Source organism: Bufo bufo, chromosome 5 (genome assembly GCF_905171765.1).
Source record: "Bufo bufo chromosome 5, aBufBuf1.1, whole genome shotgun sequence".
Lineage (NCBI taxonomy): Eukaryota > Metazoa > Chordata > Amphibia > Anura > Bufonidae > Bufo > Bufo bufo.
The window spans coordinates 321,662,323-321,681,936 of NC_053393.1; the positions used below are offsets into that span (position 1 = coordinate 321,662,323).

Consider the following 19,614-nt stretch of genomic DNA (forward strand, 5'->3'; position numbering starts at 1 on the left):
GCCCAGATTTTGAAGAAAAAGAAAATCAATAAGGTTTACCCCAGCACCACAGTCAAGGAATACTTCAACATTAAATTCACACTACCAAGAGTCAGGGATGTTTTTTTTTTTTTCTTTTTGTAAACCTCTTTGTGATTCTTTATCATTAACATGCGGTTTAACTAAAGGACAAGCAAAAATAAAAATGACCACTTTCTCCACAGTAATAACATAGCTTATGCAACCTCCTAAAGTTCCTATTACCAGAACGGAAAGACACCTGACCCAGCTGCATGGGTTCCTCCCCTACCCCAGAGTTACCTGTCATATTACCCTGGAGAACAGGGGAAACTAATCCACTCACAGAAGGGATCCCTCGCGCGGAGGGAACCTTACACCTCTCTCTAATACGTCTATCTAACCGTACTGCCAAAGACATAGCATTCTCCAATGTATCCGGGTACTCATGAAAAGCAAGGGCATCTTTTAATCTCTCAGACAACCCCTGACAAAACTGACTACGTAGCGCAGGGTCATTCCACTCTGACTCAGTAGCCCATCTCCTAAATTCAACGCAGTAAGCCTCTGCAGTATATTCACCTTGTAATAAATTATGCAATTTAGATTCCGCCATCGAGACCCGATCTGGGTCATCATAAATTAATCCCAAGGCTTTAAAAAATTACTCCACCGACCAGAGGGACAGAGAACCGGACGGCAGAGAAAAGGACCAGGATTGCGCATCTCCTTTAAGCAGGAATATGATTATCCCTACCCTCTGACTGTCATCACCAGATGAAGATGGACGCAGCCGAAAATACAGCTTGCATGACTCTCTAAAGCGGACAAAGTCATCCACACCCCCTGCAAATCAATCAGGGAGAGCGACTCTAGGCTTCCCAAAAATTTGACTTCCTCCTATTGCACCTGATGCCAGAGCATTCTGACACTGTGTGACCGAATTACGCAGATCAGCAACCTCTAGGGATAATCCCTGCATGCGATCAACTAGCACATCCATTGACTCCATCTCAAAGCAGCTGAGAAATGGCAGTCTAAGTATTGGCAGGTTATAATGTCACGCTGGGTAGGATACAAGATACAATAGAAACACAGAAAACCATGAAACAAGTGTCTAGGCCCGAAGCTGTGGATAAAGGTCACCTCCTAGAAAATCCCTACCAACTCTCCCTGGACTTCTGTGCCCACGTTGAGAACCTGAAGGTGGGAATAAACGTGCCCCCGTGCCTAAGGCTGAAGAAACCCTAAGATCCCTAAGATAGTGGAAAAGGGGAAAAGAGACAGCCTGCTTCCTCAAGCAAGGAGGGAGCAGGTGTCTCCCTAACAGCCTAGACAGAAAACAAGAGAGAGAAACAAAACCAACTTATCTGTAGCTGAGCATAAACAGAAATTCTTTCCTTCCTTCCACAGAGCAAGATAGAAGCTATAACCCGCACAGGACACTGGGAAAGGGAGTAATTTAAACTCATACAAACGACCCCACCCAGTGCACCTGGAAGGAGGCGGATACAGCTCAAATCCAAACCCAAAACAAACTACACATGTGCTGCTAGCCTGGCAGACCTCCGCACATAACGTGAGCAGGGCATGACACTACCTCCACGTCTGATCTTATTAACTTGCGGGATGTTAAAATTTGCAGAGTTACTAGACCTCAATGTCCTCAAAGGGGCGTACCTGGTGAATTTACGTCGCAGGTACAAGAGCCCCACACCATGGAATACCCTATGCATGAAGCATCCAATCTTGAACATCACCCGTTGTTGGACAGGGAGCCAGTGCAAGGGATTAAGAGAGGGAGTGATATGCTCTCGGCGGGCAACTCCAGTTAGTAGCCTTGCTGCGGCATTCTGAACAAGTTGAAGTCTATGCAAGTTCTTCTTAGGGAGTCCCATGTACAAGGCATTACAATTGTCCAACTGACTGCTGATCGCTGCTCCGACCAAGGCTTTCCTTAGAGGGGATTTGATGTATTTTAGTATCCTCCTCAGAAGTTTCAGCTGGTAGTGGCAGGTACTAACCACCTGATTTATCTGAGGAGCCAGGGTTAATCTGGAGTCCAAAACCACTCCCAAGTCCCTGACCTGGATGGCTGTCTCAGAGACAATGGCCATTGGGGTGCTGAGGGTGTAATTTTCTGGTCACTGAATGTAATACATTCAGTTTTGGTGCCATTAAGCTTTAAATAATTGGTACTCATCCAGTGATCGATCTCCAAGAGACATCCGGCCAGATCGACTTGATCAACTGTACCTTTGGCAAGCCTAAAGTACAGTTGTGTATCATTTGCATAAACATGAAACTGAAGATTGTGGCTTCTGATGTTGGCCAATGGTCTCAGATAGATGTTGAACAAGACTGGAGATAGTGCAGAGCCTTGTGGTACTCCACAGGACAGTGGAAGATCGGCTGAGTGAAATACCCCCAGCTTCACTCATCGTACCCTGTCCTGGAGAAATGAGACTATCCATGCCAAGGTCTTTCCATCTAGTCCGGCTACTACTTTCAACCGGTTCAGTAACACTTGATGGTCAATAGTGTCAAAAGTGGATGATCGGTCCAGAAGGACTAGGACCATAGAGTCATTCTGGTCTAATGCCATCAGTAGATCGTCCTGGACATTGACCAGAGTGGTCTCAGTACCCCTTCCGAGTCAGAATCCTGACTGGAAGTCGTCAAGAATGTGATTGGCCTCCAGATATCCCTGTAGTTTTGCAACAACCTCCCTCTAACTTATCTTTGCAGCGAACGGCAGTCCCGAAATCAGTCTAAGGTTACTCAGATCGGTCACAGGTAGCGCCGGTTTCTTAGGCAGGGGTGTTACCACTGCCTGCTTTAACTTCTGTATGTAAAAGGGCTGCCAGAGGTATACCATTCCCAATTGAAATGCAAACAGCGCTTATAATAACTCTTCCCAAACCAGGTAAACCCAATAATGTCCCTCAAAACTTTAGACCCATTTCACTGCTTAACTAAGACAAAATATTCTCCAAACTGATCGCAAACCACCTAGTCCCCTTACTGCCTTCACTCATCAAACCAGACCAAACAGGATTAAGGGACGCCAAGTAGCGGACAATACCAGAAGGCTCCTAGATATCGTCAACTACGCAGAATTAAATAAGACCCCACTTCTCGCTGTGACTCTTGACGCAGAGAAGGCATTCAAGATGGTCATACGCCTTTTCTGTGCTGGACCAGTTTGGATTTCAGGGCCTAATCAAACACGCCATCTCTAGCCCCTATTCAAATCCATCTGCACAAGTCTACACAAATTGAGTAACATCTCGAAGATTTAACATCACAAACGGGTCACTTCAGGGATGCCCCCTTTCGCCACTAATATTCATTCTTGCCCTAGAACCTTTAGCACAACATATTAGGAATAAAGCAGAGATAGCTGGAATCACCATTGGCAACCACGCACATACAATTGTGTTATATCCTTGACCAAAGCTATGGACGTAATTTCAAACATTGGCACTTTATCATATTACAAAGTCAACAAAGCCAAATCACAGGCCTGCCTATATTGATACCCCCAGATGACCTACACATCCTTAAATCCACATTCCAACTAGACTGGCACACAACTAAATTACATATCTGGCCATACACCTTACATCACCATGCACACTCCTCTACACTAATTACTTTATACCGCTACAGGACACTATGGAACAGGACCTCAATGACTTTGCATTAAATAAACTGTCATGGATAGGTAAGGTGTGATCCTTTCAAATGATGACCCTCTCCAAACTAAATATACATATTCTGTGCATTGCCCATACACATCCCAAACACTTACTTTAAAAAGGCTCAGAAGCTCCTGAACAGGTATATCTGGAATACAAAAAAAAATAAAAAATGACTATCCCTGTTGACTAGGAGGAAGAGAGTGGGAGGTATTAGCTTACCATCTTTGAGAGACTATAATAGAGCTATAGGACTTTCCTTCCTAAAGGAATGGTGGATGAATGACCAACAGAAACCATGGATACAAATAGAAGAGTTCTCTTTAGGCAAAGGCTCTTTAAGAGATACATTGCTTAATTATGTTTGGAGGAGAGATACTCAGAACACCTTACTCATAACTAGGGATGAGCGAACCCGAACTGTATAGTTCGGGTTCGTACCGAATTTTGGGGTGTCCGTGACACGGACCCGAACCCGAAAATTTTCGTAAAAGTCTGGGTTCGGTGTTCGGCGCTTTCTTGGCGCTTTTTGAAAGGCTGCAAAGCAGCCAATCAACAAGTGTCATACTACTTGCCCCAAGAGGCCATCACAGCCTTGCCTACTATTGGCATGGCTGTGATTGGCCAGTGCAGCATGTGACCCAGCCTCTATATAAGCTTGGGTCACGTAGCGCTGCACGTCACTCTGCTGATTCAAGCATAGGGAGAGGTTGCAGCTGCGACGTTAGGGCGAGATTAGGCAGATTAACTCCTCCAAAAGACTTCATTCTGTGATCGATCTGCAGCTGTGGATCATTGAAGTGCTAATATCGACTTGCTCACTTTTTTGAGGCTGCCCAGAGCGTTTTTAGATCACTTTTTATTGGGGTGATCGGCGGCCATTTTGTGGCTTGTGGTGCGCCAGCACAAGCTATCACCAAGTGTATTTAACCATCAATAGTGTGGTTATTTTGTGCTATAAACTACATCAGCTGCAGGCTGAGCCTGTGTCACCCAAGTGCATTTAACCATCAATAGTGTAGTTATTTTTTGCTATATCCTACATCAGCTGCAGGCTGAGCCTGTGTCACCGAAGTGCATTTAACCATCAATAGTGTGGTTATTTTTTGGCCATATACTACATCAGCTGCAGGCTGAGCCTGTGTCACCCAAGTGCATTTAACCATCAATAGTGTGGTTATTTTTTGGCCATATACTACATCAGGGGCAAGTTGAGCCTGTCACCCAGCGCCTAAAAAATAGACCTGACATTTCTATTCAACCAAATTTGCACTGTTTTAGCTGGTCAAGTTATTTGTAGTGACCGTAAAAGCACAGTTTTTGTTCTGGGTTGAAAAACTATTCCCAGATTTGCCATTCTCAAAATAACTAGTTTCTGCTATATGAGGCCTACTTGAAATCTATCCCAAAAAGGATATCTTACATTGAAGGTGCTGATAGTGTCATTCAGAAAATTTAGCACACACGCTACCGTGCAGATACAAGTCTAATTCTGTGATTAAACCTATACCTGTCACACAGCGCAAAAAAAAAACAGGCCTCACATTTCTATTCAACCAAATCTGTACTGTTTTAGCTGGTCAAGTTATTTGTAGTGACCGTAAAAGCACACTTTTTGTTCTGGGTTGAAAAACTATTCCCAAATTTGCAATTCTCAAAATTGTGGTGAACGGGAACAATGAGAAAAACATCTAATAAGGGACGCGGACGTGGACATGGTCGTGGTGGTGTTAGTGGACCCTCTGGTGCTGGGAGAGGACGTGGCCGTTCTGCCACAGCCACACGTCCTAGTGAACCAACTACCTCAGGTCCCAGTAGCCAGCAGAATTTACAGCGATATTTGGTGGGGCCCAATGCCGTTCTAAGGATGGTAAGGCCTGAGCAGGTACAGGCATTAGTCAATTGGGTGGCCGACAGTGGATCCAGCACGTTCACATTATCTCCCACCCAGTCTTCTGCAGAAAGCGCACAGATGGCGCATGAAAACCAAGCCCATCGGTCTGTCACATCACCCCCATGGATATCAGGGAAACTGTCTGAGCCACAAGTTATGCAGCAGTCTCTTATGCTGTTTGAAGACTCTGCTGCCAGGGTTTCCCAAGGGCATCCACCTAGCCCTTCCCCAGGGGTGGAAGAGAGAGAATGCACTAACACACAACCACTTATGGTTTCCTGATGATGAGGACATGGGAATACCACCTCAGCACGTCTCTGATGATGACGAAACACAGGTGCCAACTGCTGCGTCTTTCTGCAGTGTGCAGACTGAACAGGAGGTCAGGGATCAAGACTGGGTGGAAGACGATGCAGGGGACGAATGAAGGTCGTGCCACTGACTTTCACAGTTCGGAGGAAGAGGCAGTGGTGAGACCGAGCCAGCAGCGTAGCAAAAGAGGGAGCAGTGGGCAAAATCAGAACACCCGCCGCCAAGAGACTCCGCCTGCTACTGACCGCCGCCATCTGGGACCGAGCACCCCAAAGGCAGCTTCAAGGAGTTCCCTGGCATGGCACTTCTTCAAACAATGTGCTGACGACAAGACCCGAGTGGTTTGCACGATGTGCCATCAGAGCTTGAAGCGAGGCATTAACGTTCTGAACCTTAGCACAACATGCATGACCAGGCACCTGCATGCAAAGCATGAACTGCAGTGGAGTAAACACCTTAAAAACAAAGAAGTCACTCAGGCTCCCCCTGCTACCTCTTCTGCTGCTGCCGCCTCGGCCTCTTCTGCTGCTGCTGCCGCCGCCGCCTCGGCCTCTTCCTCCGCCTCTGGAGGAACGTTGGCACCTGCCGCCTAGCAAACATGGGATGTACCACCAACACTACCACCTGCGTCACCAAGCATCTCAACCATGTCACACGGCAGCGTTCAGCTCTCCATCTCACAAACATTTGAGAGAAAGCGTAAATTCCCACCTAGCCACCCTCGATCCCTGGCCCTGAATGCCAGCATTTCTAAACTACTGGCCTATGAAATGCTGTCATTTAGGCTGGTGGACACACACAGCTTCAAACAGCTCATGTCGATAGCTGTCCCACAGTATGTTGTTCCCAGCCGCCACTACTTCTCCAAGAGAGCCGTGCCTTCCCTGCACAAACAAGTGTCCGATAAAATCAAGTGTGCACTGCGCAACGCCATCTGTGGCAAGGTCCACCTAACCACAGATACGTGGACCAGTAAGCACGGCCAGGGACGCTATATCTCCCTAACTGCACACGGGGTAAATGTAGTGGCGGCTGGGCCCCAGGCGGAGAGCTGCTTGGCGCACGTCCTTCCACCGCCAAGGATCGCAGGGCAACATTCTTTGCCTCCTGTCTCCTCCTCCTCCTACTCAGCTTCCTCCTCCTCTTCTTCCACCTGCTCATCCAGTCAGCCACACACCTTCACCACCAACTTCAGCACAGCCCGGGGTAAACGTCAGCAGGCCATTCTGAAACTCATATGTTTGGGGGACAGGCCCCACACCGCACAGAAGTTGTGGGGGGGTATAGAACAACAGACCGACGAGTGGTTGCTGCCGGTGAGCCTCAAGCCCGGCCTGGTGGTGTGCGATAATGGGCGAAATACCGTTGCAGCTCTGGGACTAGCCGGTTTGACGCACATCCCTTGCCTGGCGCATGTGCTGAATTTGGTGGTGCAGAAGTTCATTCGCAACTACCCCGACATGTCAGAGCTGCTGCATAAAGTGCGGGCCGTCTGTTCGCGCTTCCGGCGTTCACACCCTGCCGCTGCTCGCCTGTCTGCGCTACAGCGTAACTTCGGCCTTCCCGCTCACCACCTCATATGCGACATACCCACCAGGTGGAACTCCACCTTGCATATGCTGGACAGACTGTGCGAGCAGCAGCAGGCCATAGTGGAGTTTCAGCTGCAGCACGCACGGGTCAGTCGCACTGCGACTGACCCCTGAAGACGCCGGTCACGGCGAAACATGTCGGGGGGCAGCGTGAGGCTTCAGTTTTAATACAGTGCAGTGTGCAGCCCCAAACAGCATAAGGGGAATCGCAACACTAGGTCTATAGCATGCTGGCAGCGCGCAGCCAGCTGCATCATTGATGATTAGGAGCGACCTGTACCCCACATTGTGAAAGGGGATGCTGTATAACACTATAGTAACTGTAATAGACAAGTGAGGACTGCGACGCACTGGAATTTTTAACATTTAATCAAGTTACCAGTTTATTTTACTAGCACACCAATAAAAGTTAAGTATTAGGTACTTTGGAATAGGTGCTGAATTAATAGGTGTATATTAGTCCTTTGGACATCAGTAGTTATTATTTTTGTGAAAAACACCGCATTCAGCACTAAGGGAAAGCATACTCGCACTGCGGATCAGACACACTTCACCACCAATGACTGGGCCTCCATGCGAGACCTGTGTGCCCTGTTGCATTGTTTCGAGTACTCCACCAACATGGCCAGTGGCGATGACGCCGTTATCAGCGTTACAATACCACTTCTATGTCTCCTTGAGAAAACACTTAGGGCGATGATGGAAGAGGAGGTGGCCCAGGAGGAAGAGGAGGAAGAGGGGTCATTTTTAGCACTTTCAGGCCAGTCTCTTCAAAGTGACTCAGAGGGAGGTTTTTTGCAACAGCAGAGGCCAGGTACAAATGTGGCCAGACAGGGCCCACTACTGGAGGACGAGGAAGACGAGGATGAGGAGGAGGTGGAGGAGGATGAGGATGAAGCATGTTCACAGCGGGGTGGCACCCAAAGCAGCTCGGGCCCATCACTGGTGCGTGGCTGGAGGGAAACACAGGACGATGACGATACGCCTCCCACAGAGGACAGCTTGTCCTTACCTCTGGGCAGCCTGGCACACATGAGCGACTACATGCTGCAGTACCTGCGCAACGACAGCAGAGTTGCCCACATTTTAACGTGTGCGGACTACTGGGTTGCCACCCTGCTGGATCCCCGGTACAAAGACAATGTGCCCACCTTACTTCCTACACTGGAGCGTGATAGGAAGATGCGCGAGTACAAGCGCACGTTGGTAGACGCGCTACTGAGAGCATTCCCAAATGTCACAGGGGAACCAGTGGAAGCCCAAGGCGAAGGCAGAGGAGGAGCAAAGAGGTCGCCAACGCAGCTGTGTCACGCCCAGCTCCTCTGAGGGCAGGGTTAGCATGGCAGAGATGTGGAAAAGTTTTGTCACCACGCCACAGCTAACTGCACCACCACCTGATACGGAACATGTTAGCAGGAGGCAACATTTCACTAACATGGTGGAACAGTACCTGTGCACACCCCTCCACGTACTGACTGATGGTTCGGCCCCATTCAACTTCTGGGTCTCCAAATTGTCCACGTGGCCAGAGCTAGCCTTTTATGCCTTGGAGGTGCTGGCCTGCCCGGCGGCCAGCGTTTTGTCTGAACGTGTATTCAGCACGGCAGGGGGCGTCATTACAGACAAACGCAGCCGCCTGTCTACAGCCAATGTGGACAAGCTGACGTTCATAAAAATGAACCAGGCATGGATCCCACAGGACCTGTCCATCCCTTGTGCAGATTAGATATTAACTACCTCCCCTTAACAATATATTATTCTACTCCAGGGCACTTCCTCATTCAATACTATTTTTATTTTCATTTTACCATTATATTGCGGGGCAACCCAAAGTTGAATGAACCTCTCCTCTGTCTGGGTGCCGGGGCCTAAATGTGTGACAGTGGCCTGTTCCAGTGGTGGGTGACGTGAAGCCTGATTCTCTGCTATGACATGAAGACTGATTCTGTGCTGACATAAGGCCAGATTCTCTGTCACGGGACCTCTCTCCTCTGCCTGGGTGCCTGGGCCAAAATATGTGACAGTGGCCTGTTCAAGTGGTGGGTGACATGAAACCTGATTCTCTGCTATGACATGAAGACTGATTCTGCGCTGACATGAAGCCAGATTCTCTGCTATGGCATGAAGAGACTGATTCTCTGCTGACATGAAGCCAGATTCTTTGCTATGGCATGAAGAGACTGATTCTCTGCTGACGTGAAGCCAGATTCTCTGCTATGGGACCTCTGTCCAATTGATATTGGTTCATTTTTTTTTTTTTTTTTTTTTTTTAAATTCATTTCCCTATCCACATTTGTTTGCATGGGATTTACCTACATGTTGCTGCCTTTTGCAGCCCTCTAGCTCTTTCCTGGGCTGTTTTACAGCCTTTTTAGTGCCCAAAAGTTCGGGTCCCCATTGACTTCAATGGGGTTCGGGTTCGGGACGAAGTTCGGGTCGGGTTCGGATCCCGAACATTTCCGGGAAGTTCGGCCGAACTTCTCGAACATCCAGGTGTTCGCTCAACTCTACTCATAACACAACATGCAATTGCTCTTTGGATTCATATACAATCCTCTAATGGGAAAACAGACACCCTTCCAACACTACTCATAACTATGTCCACACTGGAAATGACTATTTGGGAGATGGATCTTACCATCTGGTATCAATCAGGGGTTAGAAACACTGCACAACTGGTAGAGGGTAATTCAATAAAATGTTTCGAACAAATCCAAGCAGCTTTCCCGATCCCACACAAAGAATTCTACAACTATTTAAGAATACGACATTACCTGAGCCCACTACTTCTCTCCCCTCTTAGATTTAACTCTGACCTCAGACTATTCCAGACACCAGCACTCTCCACCAAAGCCACTAAACACATATATGACATCCTCAGTGACAAGAACGTTCGTTAAAACCTCCCCCATTCTAACCTGGGAAGCAGACCTACAACAGGTCTACTCTAAAGAAGACTGGACCAAAGCTATAGCTTACCTAACCACCACATTTAAATGCACAACCCACTACGAAGCGGGCGTGAAAACACTCCTCCACTGGTACTTTGCTCCACACAGCCCAAGTGGGATCTAACCGGGAGTGTCTCCATGTTGCTGGAAATATTCATACTGATCTCCGAATTCTGTTCTGAGAGAATAATGCCACTCCCAGATCTAGCACTACTATTTGTAGGTATCCGTCGATTTGCACCCCTAATTAGACCACTAATTGGACATATATTCCTTAGCACCAAATTGGTAATCACTCGCCATTGGATGCAGATAGACCCCCCCTTTCCCAAAGACAGATGAAGTGCAGAGAACTCTGAACACAACATGTCGCTACCAGAATCCATAATCAATAGGAGAAGGGTGGAAAGCGTATGGGAGACTTGGAAGCAACACCCCAGACATGCACCTTGACAACCATAAAAACTACACAAATTAGATCAAAACACTAGGAATACACTTTGGTACTATGAGAGTCAGTTATTGTTTTACCTATTTTGCTATATATTGTTCACTATGTTCCTTAATTTTCTCTTAAGAAGTACACTCTTTGATATACCAAGCACCAAGTTTGGCAGCATCCATGCGGATGCCTTGGTGCGTTGATTTGAGAATGTAAATGGGAGCTGTAACCAATGTTCGCTCTCCTTTGGCTGAATGCAGAGGAGCAATTTCATTGTACAATAACATGTCTGATTCAACCTGGTGGCTGCATCCACAAATACCTTTGTTGAAAATTAATAAAAAGATTGAAATATAAAATGCAATGCACTATAGGGATAGTGCATTGCATTTTAAAAACAATCAAAATATTGTCTGTTATAGTCTCCTTGTGGGACTACTAAAGGGGTTGTCTCAGTTCAGCAAGTAGCACTTACTAATGTATTGTGATTGTCCATTTTGCTTTCTGTTCACGTTCTACGACGTTTCCATGGTAAGGACTAACCTGAAATCCAGCAGTGGTGGTTCGTGCTTGCACACCATAGGAAAGAGCGCCAGCCTCTCTGGCAGCCAGGACTGTGTGAGCACACATAAGCTGGCACTCTTTCCTGTAGTGTGCAAGCGTGGCCACTGCTGCTGGATTGCAGGGTGCGTAACCATGGAAACAAGCTGTGTATAATGGGATGGAAAAAATTATCCAGCCAGCAAAGGAAGCAATATGGACAATTCCAATATATTAGTGTCACGAGGGTGTCAAGAACCACGCCTGACTCCGTTATACCCGGGGTCAGGAAGTCGCAGCGGTTGGCTGCGCGCTCTATGTAAGATAGGGCTGTTTCCTTATGGTAGCTTGCTGGGTTTGCTTTGCAACCCTTTTTGGCTCACTCAGGGATCCGTAGCTCCTTCTCCTCAGCTGTTCCTTGTCCAGCACTCCCAACCTCCTTATATTCCCCTCTCACACTTCTCTGGTTGCCAGATATAGAGCTTCCTGCCTGGACATCTATTCTGACCCTCTGGAGCTGTGTTGCTGCGTTCTCTGGTTGTTGGTCCAGAACGCTACCCTCCGGATCCCTGTTGGACCTTTGTGGTCTGCTGTGGTCGCCCACCTGGGTGTATGTGTTTGTCTGTATTGTCTGTCCTCTCCCTGGTGTTTCCCTCTTAGTGTCAGTGGTGCGGACTAGCGATCCCACCGGCCCGTTCACTATCTAGGGCACATTTTAGGGAAAGCCAGGGTTTAGGCACGTGATCGGCGTAAGGGTGAGGAACCCGTCTAGGGACGTCAGGGCAGTCAGGTGCCAGCCGCAAGGTGAGTCAGGGGTCACCACCTTTCCCTCTCCCTTGGGCAGGGCTTTCCCTTTTCCCTCCCTGTGTGTGACGCCGGTCATTACAATTAGCAAGTGGATTGTATTAACTGTCTCTCATTGATAAAGGTATTTGTCTTACGTCAGCAAATGGCATTTATGTGGTTAAAAAAAAATAAACACATTAAATAAATATGCTTTTCAATGAAAATAAAATTGCAATAAAAATTTCCACCATATGTTTGGTATCGCCGCATCCATAACGACCCGCACTACCAAATATGTAAATATCCCCTACGGTGAACGATGTAAAAAAAAAATGGACAGAATTGGTAATCTATTCTTAGTTGCCACTAAAATAAACATAAGCCAATAAAAAAACATAATTTACCCCAAAATGATAACAAGTCGTCCCAGAAAAAATTAATTAAAAAGAAGTAGATTTTCCATGTCATATTAGCACCCCTGATCAGCTGCTTTTCAGCGGTTCTGGCACAATTCTATCCACTGTTGTGTTGTGAACGCAGCTGGTAACTGCAGTGCTGGTCCCATTCACGTCACTGTGTAATTCTAGTGCCTATTTTCAACCTGAAGCCATTAAAAAAATATATATATATGATTTATGGTGGTGCCAGGAGTTAGACCCCCACCAATTTTATATTAACTACCTATCCTTAGGATAGGTCATTAATACCCAAGTACTGGACAACCCCTTTAAATGAAATTATTGTCCACACCAATTTGCTACTGACCCACTGGTACTCAACATGACAGTCTACCAGTGGTAAACCCAGCCTTTAACCCCTTCCCGATTTAGAGCACTGTACCTGTCAATGCCACTCAGCTTTGTCCTGTGCTTTTTTGATAGTAGCAGTCCTCCACCCCATGCAGCCTATAGTAACACAAAAATTTCACAATATAAAAGTGAGGCCACAAACAAAACCACCATTTTTTAAAGAAGCACTCAGTCACCTCAATGTACCCTGAATTATTACAGTTTATTTAAAAGGATCTTACATCAACATGCATCCAGAGTCCATGTTTCTGACATATATCAGCTATCTTGACAAAGGGGTCAAATGCTCCATACACTGTAGTCCCAGCAGTAGCACTGACAAAGAACGGCACACGTCTCTGTAAACAAGAGTGATTATTCAGAACAGAGTCAAGACAAATGGAATGGATGGAAAGCACTTTCTACCAGGGAAGGGGGGGGGTGGGTAGGAGGTTAGTCCTCAGGTTCCACCTAGAAACTTGGCATGTATTCCCTGGAGTACACACCATAAGATGATACACTAGGGCACAATCCTATAAGACTTTGCCCATCATCTTAAAGTCATTTTTGATGGAAGTAATCAAATGCAAACTCACAAAGAACTTTGTCTAATCATATTTTATTAAATGGTACTTAGCTTTATATAAGTATAGAGCCACGATCCTAAAAGGGGTGATTAGGCTTATTGGTTTTAGAAACCATTATGGCTTAACATTCAAATACTCTTGCAAGATAAAGTCTCATTCAGAACCCTATGGTTATGCACGCTCAGTAAGGAAACAAAGGGTGGTAGTCCAGATCTTGCAATTGAAATAAAAATAAAGGGTACCGAAACCTATAAACATGTTTCTTTAAAATGTCAAACCATGTAAAATAATTTTGTAATTTTATTTATTATTTTTATTTAATTATTAATTGATTTTGCAGTCTTCCTATCAAAGGTTCCAAGTTCCACATAGCACAAATGTAATAACATAATAAAATTGATTAATATATCCAACTTATTTAAGATGGATGATAAATCACTTTAAAAGAAAGTTGTTTGATTATTTAGGTACACTTTAAGAAGCCTGCACCAATAAAATCACTAGACATATTGGCTGAATGACAACTATAGACCAAGAACATGATCACTTAAAAGAATGGCAGTGAGAGAAGGAAAATAAAGCACTTCATATAGTGATAGCCAATTTCTATCCCCTACCCTCAAAGAATCCAGATATATAATTCCTATTTGGAGATAAGCTACATGTCTCCCACATACCTCTTAAGGTGTGTAGCCAAATAAGCCCTGTACACGACTGCCACATGCATCCCCTTCCCACATTTAGAATATTTAAATCCCCTGGGTTCGTCACCTCCTTTCCCTTCTGTAGCTGGTATGCGAGAAGGAGGCAGCATCATTATTATGCTGCCACCTGCTGGCCAAATCACTTCATTTTTATAAGAACCGAAGATTTTTTATTTATCTTCAAATAGACACGTTTGCCCCAGGGAGTTTGTTCCAAGCCTCAAATACTCTTTCCGTATAATATTTCCAGACATCGATTCTGACTTCGCCATCCCCCCAGCTAATTTTAGATTGTTCCACTTTGTTCTTGCGTTTAGTTTGTTTGGTTATTAAAAACTTACAGTACCTTTTAGACCTTATTTGCACTTATCTCCATTTTTTTGCAGACCACCTTTACACCTGTCCCATTTTATTAAGGTGTTTTTGTAGGTGATGGTCTTCAGAACTGGACACACTATTCCAGATGTGGTCTCACTAATGCTCTATACATCAGGATCACAATCTCTTCCTACTGGTTATAACTGCCACTAAGCATCCTACTTTTTCCAGACACCTAACCACATTGTGCACTCGTTTTGAATCTGTTTAATATCAGGATCCCTACTGTAGATCCTCCTCTTGATATGCTGGCTAACAAAGAACATCCAATATTATCTTCAGATGGTTCCTTCTCCCCAAGTACATTATTTTACATTTGGAAACATTGACCTGTAGTTTTCATTGTATATATGATTTGTCCAAAGAAGCTACATTTTTCCATGTTATTAATCCCTCCAGGAATAATCAACCTGATTACATTTGTGTAGTTGGCAAACCTTGCTTCAAATACCTTCTACTGTAGGTCACCTACAAAAATATCGAAAATAGGACCCAGAACTCTTGAGGTACACTACTTTTATTTCTCAGAATGCACACCATTAATAACACTCGGATATCTATTTATCAGCCAACTGTGAACCAGTTCAACTATCCAGGGATAAACTCCTATCTTCATGTATCTATCAGCTCTTTATGTGGCACTGCATTCCGAAGTCCAGTTAGGCAATATCCAGTGCCACCTTTGCCCAACACTTGTGACAGTCAAAAGAAAATCAATAAGATTAGTTTGACATGATCTGCCCTCGGTGAAGCCATGCTGTTTTAGATCCAGAAAGCTTTGGGTTTTTGTAAACTTTTTCAGGAGGTGTTTTTTTTCCCACCAACACTGAAATTAGGCTAACTAGTCTTTAGTTTTATCTTCTTCTCTGCTACCCTTCTGGTGGGTGTGTATATAACATTGGCTACTCTCCAGTCTTCAGGAACATTCTGTTAGGAGGAACTGGTTAAACAAATCAGTAAGAGTAGCAGCCAGGGCCGGCATCAGCACCCAGCACACCCGGGCAAGTGCCGGGGCCCACTGTGCCCGCTCACTCCTGCAGCTGTATCCTGGTCTTCATTAAACTGCCTGTTCTGAATTCTAGGGCAGCTTACCCCAGCAATGCAGACAGTTTTCGCCATGTGCACTGCTGGGGTGGGTGGCTCCAGGACTCAGAACAGGGAAGATTAAGTTTCCTACCGGGCTTAAAGACCTTCCTGATGTCATTTGCCCATGTGACCAGTGGGGGAGGAGCAGAGAGCTGAGTTCCTGTCTGGACTGGAGCCTGGCTGGAATGTGGCGAGGCCTAGCTGTGTCTGTCCCTGTGTGTGTGTCTAAGGCATTGCTTAGACTCCATACCACAGTCTAGCCAGTGCCTAATGGGTTACAGTATAGACCACTTTCTGGTACATGTTGATGTGAGTGTAATTAGGTCATTGCTAATGATATACTCATAAAAAGGTTTATAAAATGAGGATTTATATTATATGCATATACAGTTCTAAGAAAAAGTATGTGAACCCTTTGGAATTATATGGATTTCTGCACAAATTGGTCATAAAATGTGATCTGATCTTTATCTAAGTCACAACAATAAGTCACAACAATAGACAATCACAGTCTGCTTAAACTAATAACACACAAAGAATTAACTGTTACCATGTTTATTAAACACACCATCTAAACATTCACAGTGCAGGTGGAAAAAGTATGTGAACCCCTAGACTAATGACATCTCCAAGAGCTAATTGGAGTGAGGTGTCAGCCAACTGGAGTCCAATCAATGAGATGTGATTGGAGGTGTTGGTTACAGTCGCCCTGCCCTATAAAAAAAAACACATACCATTTCTGGGTTTGCTTTTCACAAGAAGCATTGCGTGATGTGAATGATGCCTCGCACAAAAGAGCTCTCAGAAGACCTACGATTAAGAATTGTTGACTTGCATAAAGCTGGAAAGGGTCATAAAAGTATCTCCAAAAGCCTTGCTGTTCATCAGTCCAGGGTAAGACAAATTGTCTATAAATGAAGAAAGTTCAGCACTGCTGCTACTCTCCCTAGGAGTGGCCGTCCTGTAAAGATGACTGCAAGAGCACAGCGAAGACTGCTCAATAAGGTGAACAAGAATCCTAGAGTGTCATCTAAAGACTTGCAAAAGTCTCTGGCATATATCACCCGATGCATGCTACAATATTGTAGAGGAACTAGTGACTTAAACCTCTCAGCTAATTTATTATGCCCTTTAGCCCCTTTATCGGTGCTTCCATCCTTTCTTAATCCAAAGATAGGTGGATTCCACAAATCTTGGCTTTATCTTTCTAGTATTAAAATCTCTGAACTGGGAAAAGCCACAAACATGTCTGAATTTCTCCAAAATGCTTTAACACATATCCCTAAACACATAAGGTCGGATCTGGTGGATTTGGATATAGGTCTCACATGTAGGAAGTTTAAGAGACTTTTTGCAAATCTTCCAGACCCAACATGGGTAGAAAATTATACTTTGCTACCATCTCCCCGCTGAAGATGCTATCTCGTTTATATTCTCAAGTAAACTTTGGCCTCTCCCCTACTAGAACTTATTTTCTTCGAATGTGGGAGAAGGAACTTCAGATATCCCTATCTGATGAGGATATTAACTTTATTCTTAAACATTCGCATGGTTTCTCTAGGTGTGTTCGCCTACAGGAAAACTCATACAAGATGATCTCGAGATGGTACAGAACCCCTAGCTTCCTTTATAGCATTAAACTTGCGCCTACTGATGAGTGCTGGAGGTGTATGAATGAGTCAGGTACTGTGTCTCACATTTGGTGGATGTGTAATAAAATCAAGATGTTCTGGAAGAGTGTTGAAGACACCATTAACAAAATCTGTAAGAGGCACTTAACTCTAACACCAGAATTGGTACTACTGTGGAAACCACAGAAAGATTTTAAACCCAAAGTCAACTGCCTAACTACACATTTGATTGCAGCTGCAAAATATATCATACCCACCAAATGGAGGGATTCAGAACCCCCAACTATAAGTGAATGGATAGATAGAGTTCATCAAATATGTCTCATGGAAGAAATGGTGGGATGGGATAGGGGATGCAGAAAAGCCTTTCTAGCAACGTGGCAACCTTGGTTAGACTTTTATAAAATGAAAAAACAAACCTAAGATTATGCCCAAATTTACAGTTGACTCAGATTCATGTATTCCTTATTCATGGGTATTATACTTTTACTTCCGCCTATATGCATCTGTTAGTACTCAGGGTGTGTATCATGTCTGCCTTTTGAGTCACTATATGTTCACACATACTTGTCAAACAATATTAACCCATAACTTCTCAAATGGATAACCCTTCAAGAGAATAATAGATATTTTTATAGCTCTCTAAAGTGAAGGCCTTAGAAGATTTATGACGACCCTAGGTTCTTGTTCTGTTTTTTGTTTTAATTTATAATATCTTTTTCCTTTAATTTCATGATACATCTAAAGAAAAAACAATCAAAGGGAACCCGCGCTGCCTTCTTTGTTAAAACAGAATGTAATCTGAAGTACACTGAGTAACACTCCTAGGAGTGTGCCGCTGCAGGTCAATAGTAGGGAAAAAAATTGCCTAAAACCCTAAAGAAAGTGAGTAAGATCAAAAGCAATGTGATAAATAGACCACGCAGGCTATCCAGTGTAAATCTTCAAGTTGTATAACTAGAACGGGGTATGTATGTATATAATTTGCCTTTATGACGCTGGCTTTTAGGGACTCCTTCCCGATCTTCCTGGTACTTGTGTTCAAGGAACGTGTTCAAGGGTTCAAACGCGTTTCGAAATTACCGAATTTCTTCATCAGGGATCCCTGATGAAGAAATTCGGTAATTTCGAAACGCGTTGGGAGGTCTTTTGGTCTGAGAGAGCATCCATACCTAGTGTGACGTCAAACGGAAGCAGCGTCCTCCTGGATCACCAGCCTGGGTTTCCCTCACGTGCACGAGTCACCGGCCGGGACCGCGCGCGTTTGAAAGAGAAAACCTGAAGATACAGCCGCCACCACTACCCTTGAACACAAGTACCAGGAAGATCGGGAAGGAGTCCCTAAAAGCCAATTTCATGATACATGTTTCTCTTCGGGACCTCTGTAAGGGCATCCACTATATAACAGATATTATTTAAAGGTGCCTTCACACTGTCTATACTTCAGTATTACAAGAAAAGTAGTTACTTTGCTGATTATTATATCTGTACTGATTTTATAAGTACTGAATTTTATTTTTAAGCTTGTATGAATAGGCTATACGTACACAAATTACTTGTAATTGCAACATGTGCCCTAAAATGAGATGCCGGAAATATTCTTTTGTATCAGATTTTATTTTCCAAGAAAATATGTATCACTGTTACTTTGTGTATCAATGTTACCTTATCTCTGAAAATTCTCTCAAAATAAAGAATTTACAAAAAAAAAAAAAAGTCTCTGGCATATGCTAACATCCCTGTTAGCGAATCTACAATATGTAAAACACTAGACAAGAATGGATTTCATGGGAGGATACCACAGAGGAAGCCACTGCTGTCCTAAAAAAACATTGCTGCACATTTACAGTTTTCACAAGAGCACCTGGATGTTCCACAGCAGTACTGGCAAAATATTCTGTGGACAGATGAAACCAAAGTTGAGCTGTTTGGAAGAAACACACAAAACTATGTGTGCAGAAAAAGAGGCACAGCACACAAACATCAAAACCTCATCCCAACTGTGAAGTATGGTGGTGGGGGCATCATGGTTTGAGGCTGCTTTGCTGTGTCAGGGCCTGGACGGATTGCTATCATCGAAGGAAAAATTAATTCCCAAGTTTATCAAGACATTTTCCAGGAGAACTTAAGGACATCTGTCCACCAGCTGAAGCTCAACAGAAGATGGATGTTGCAACAGGACAACGACCCAAAGCATAGAAGTAAATCAACAACAGAATGGCTTA

General features: G+C 44.6%; 1 protein-coding gene across 1 annotated transcript in view; it reads right to left on the reverse strand.

Annotated features, from left to right (window-relative positions):
• The window catches only part of LOC121001666 (glutamate decarboxylase 1-like), a 233,528-nt gene that overhangs the window by 65,076 nt on the left and 148,838 nt on the right, over nt 1-19,614 (reverse strand). The window contains exons 9-10 of the mRNA XM_040432840.1: nt 13,246-13,362; nt 13,056-13,120 (exon numbers count right to left, since the gene is read on the reverse strand). Coding sequence (XP_040288774.1) covers nt 13,056-13,120; nt 13,246-13,362 — 182 coding nt within the window. The remainder of the gene's footprint in view (nt 1-13,055; nt 13,121-13,245; nt 13,363-19,614) is intronic.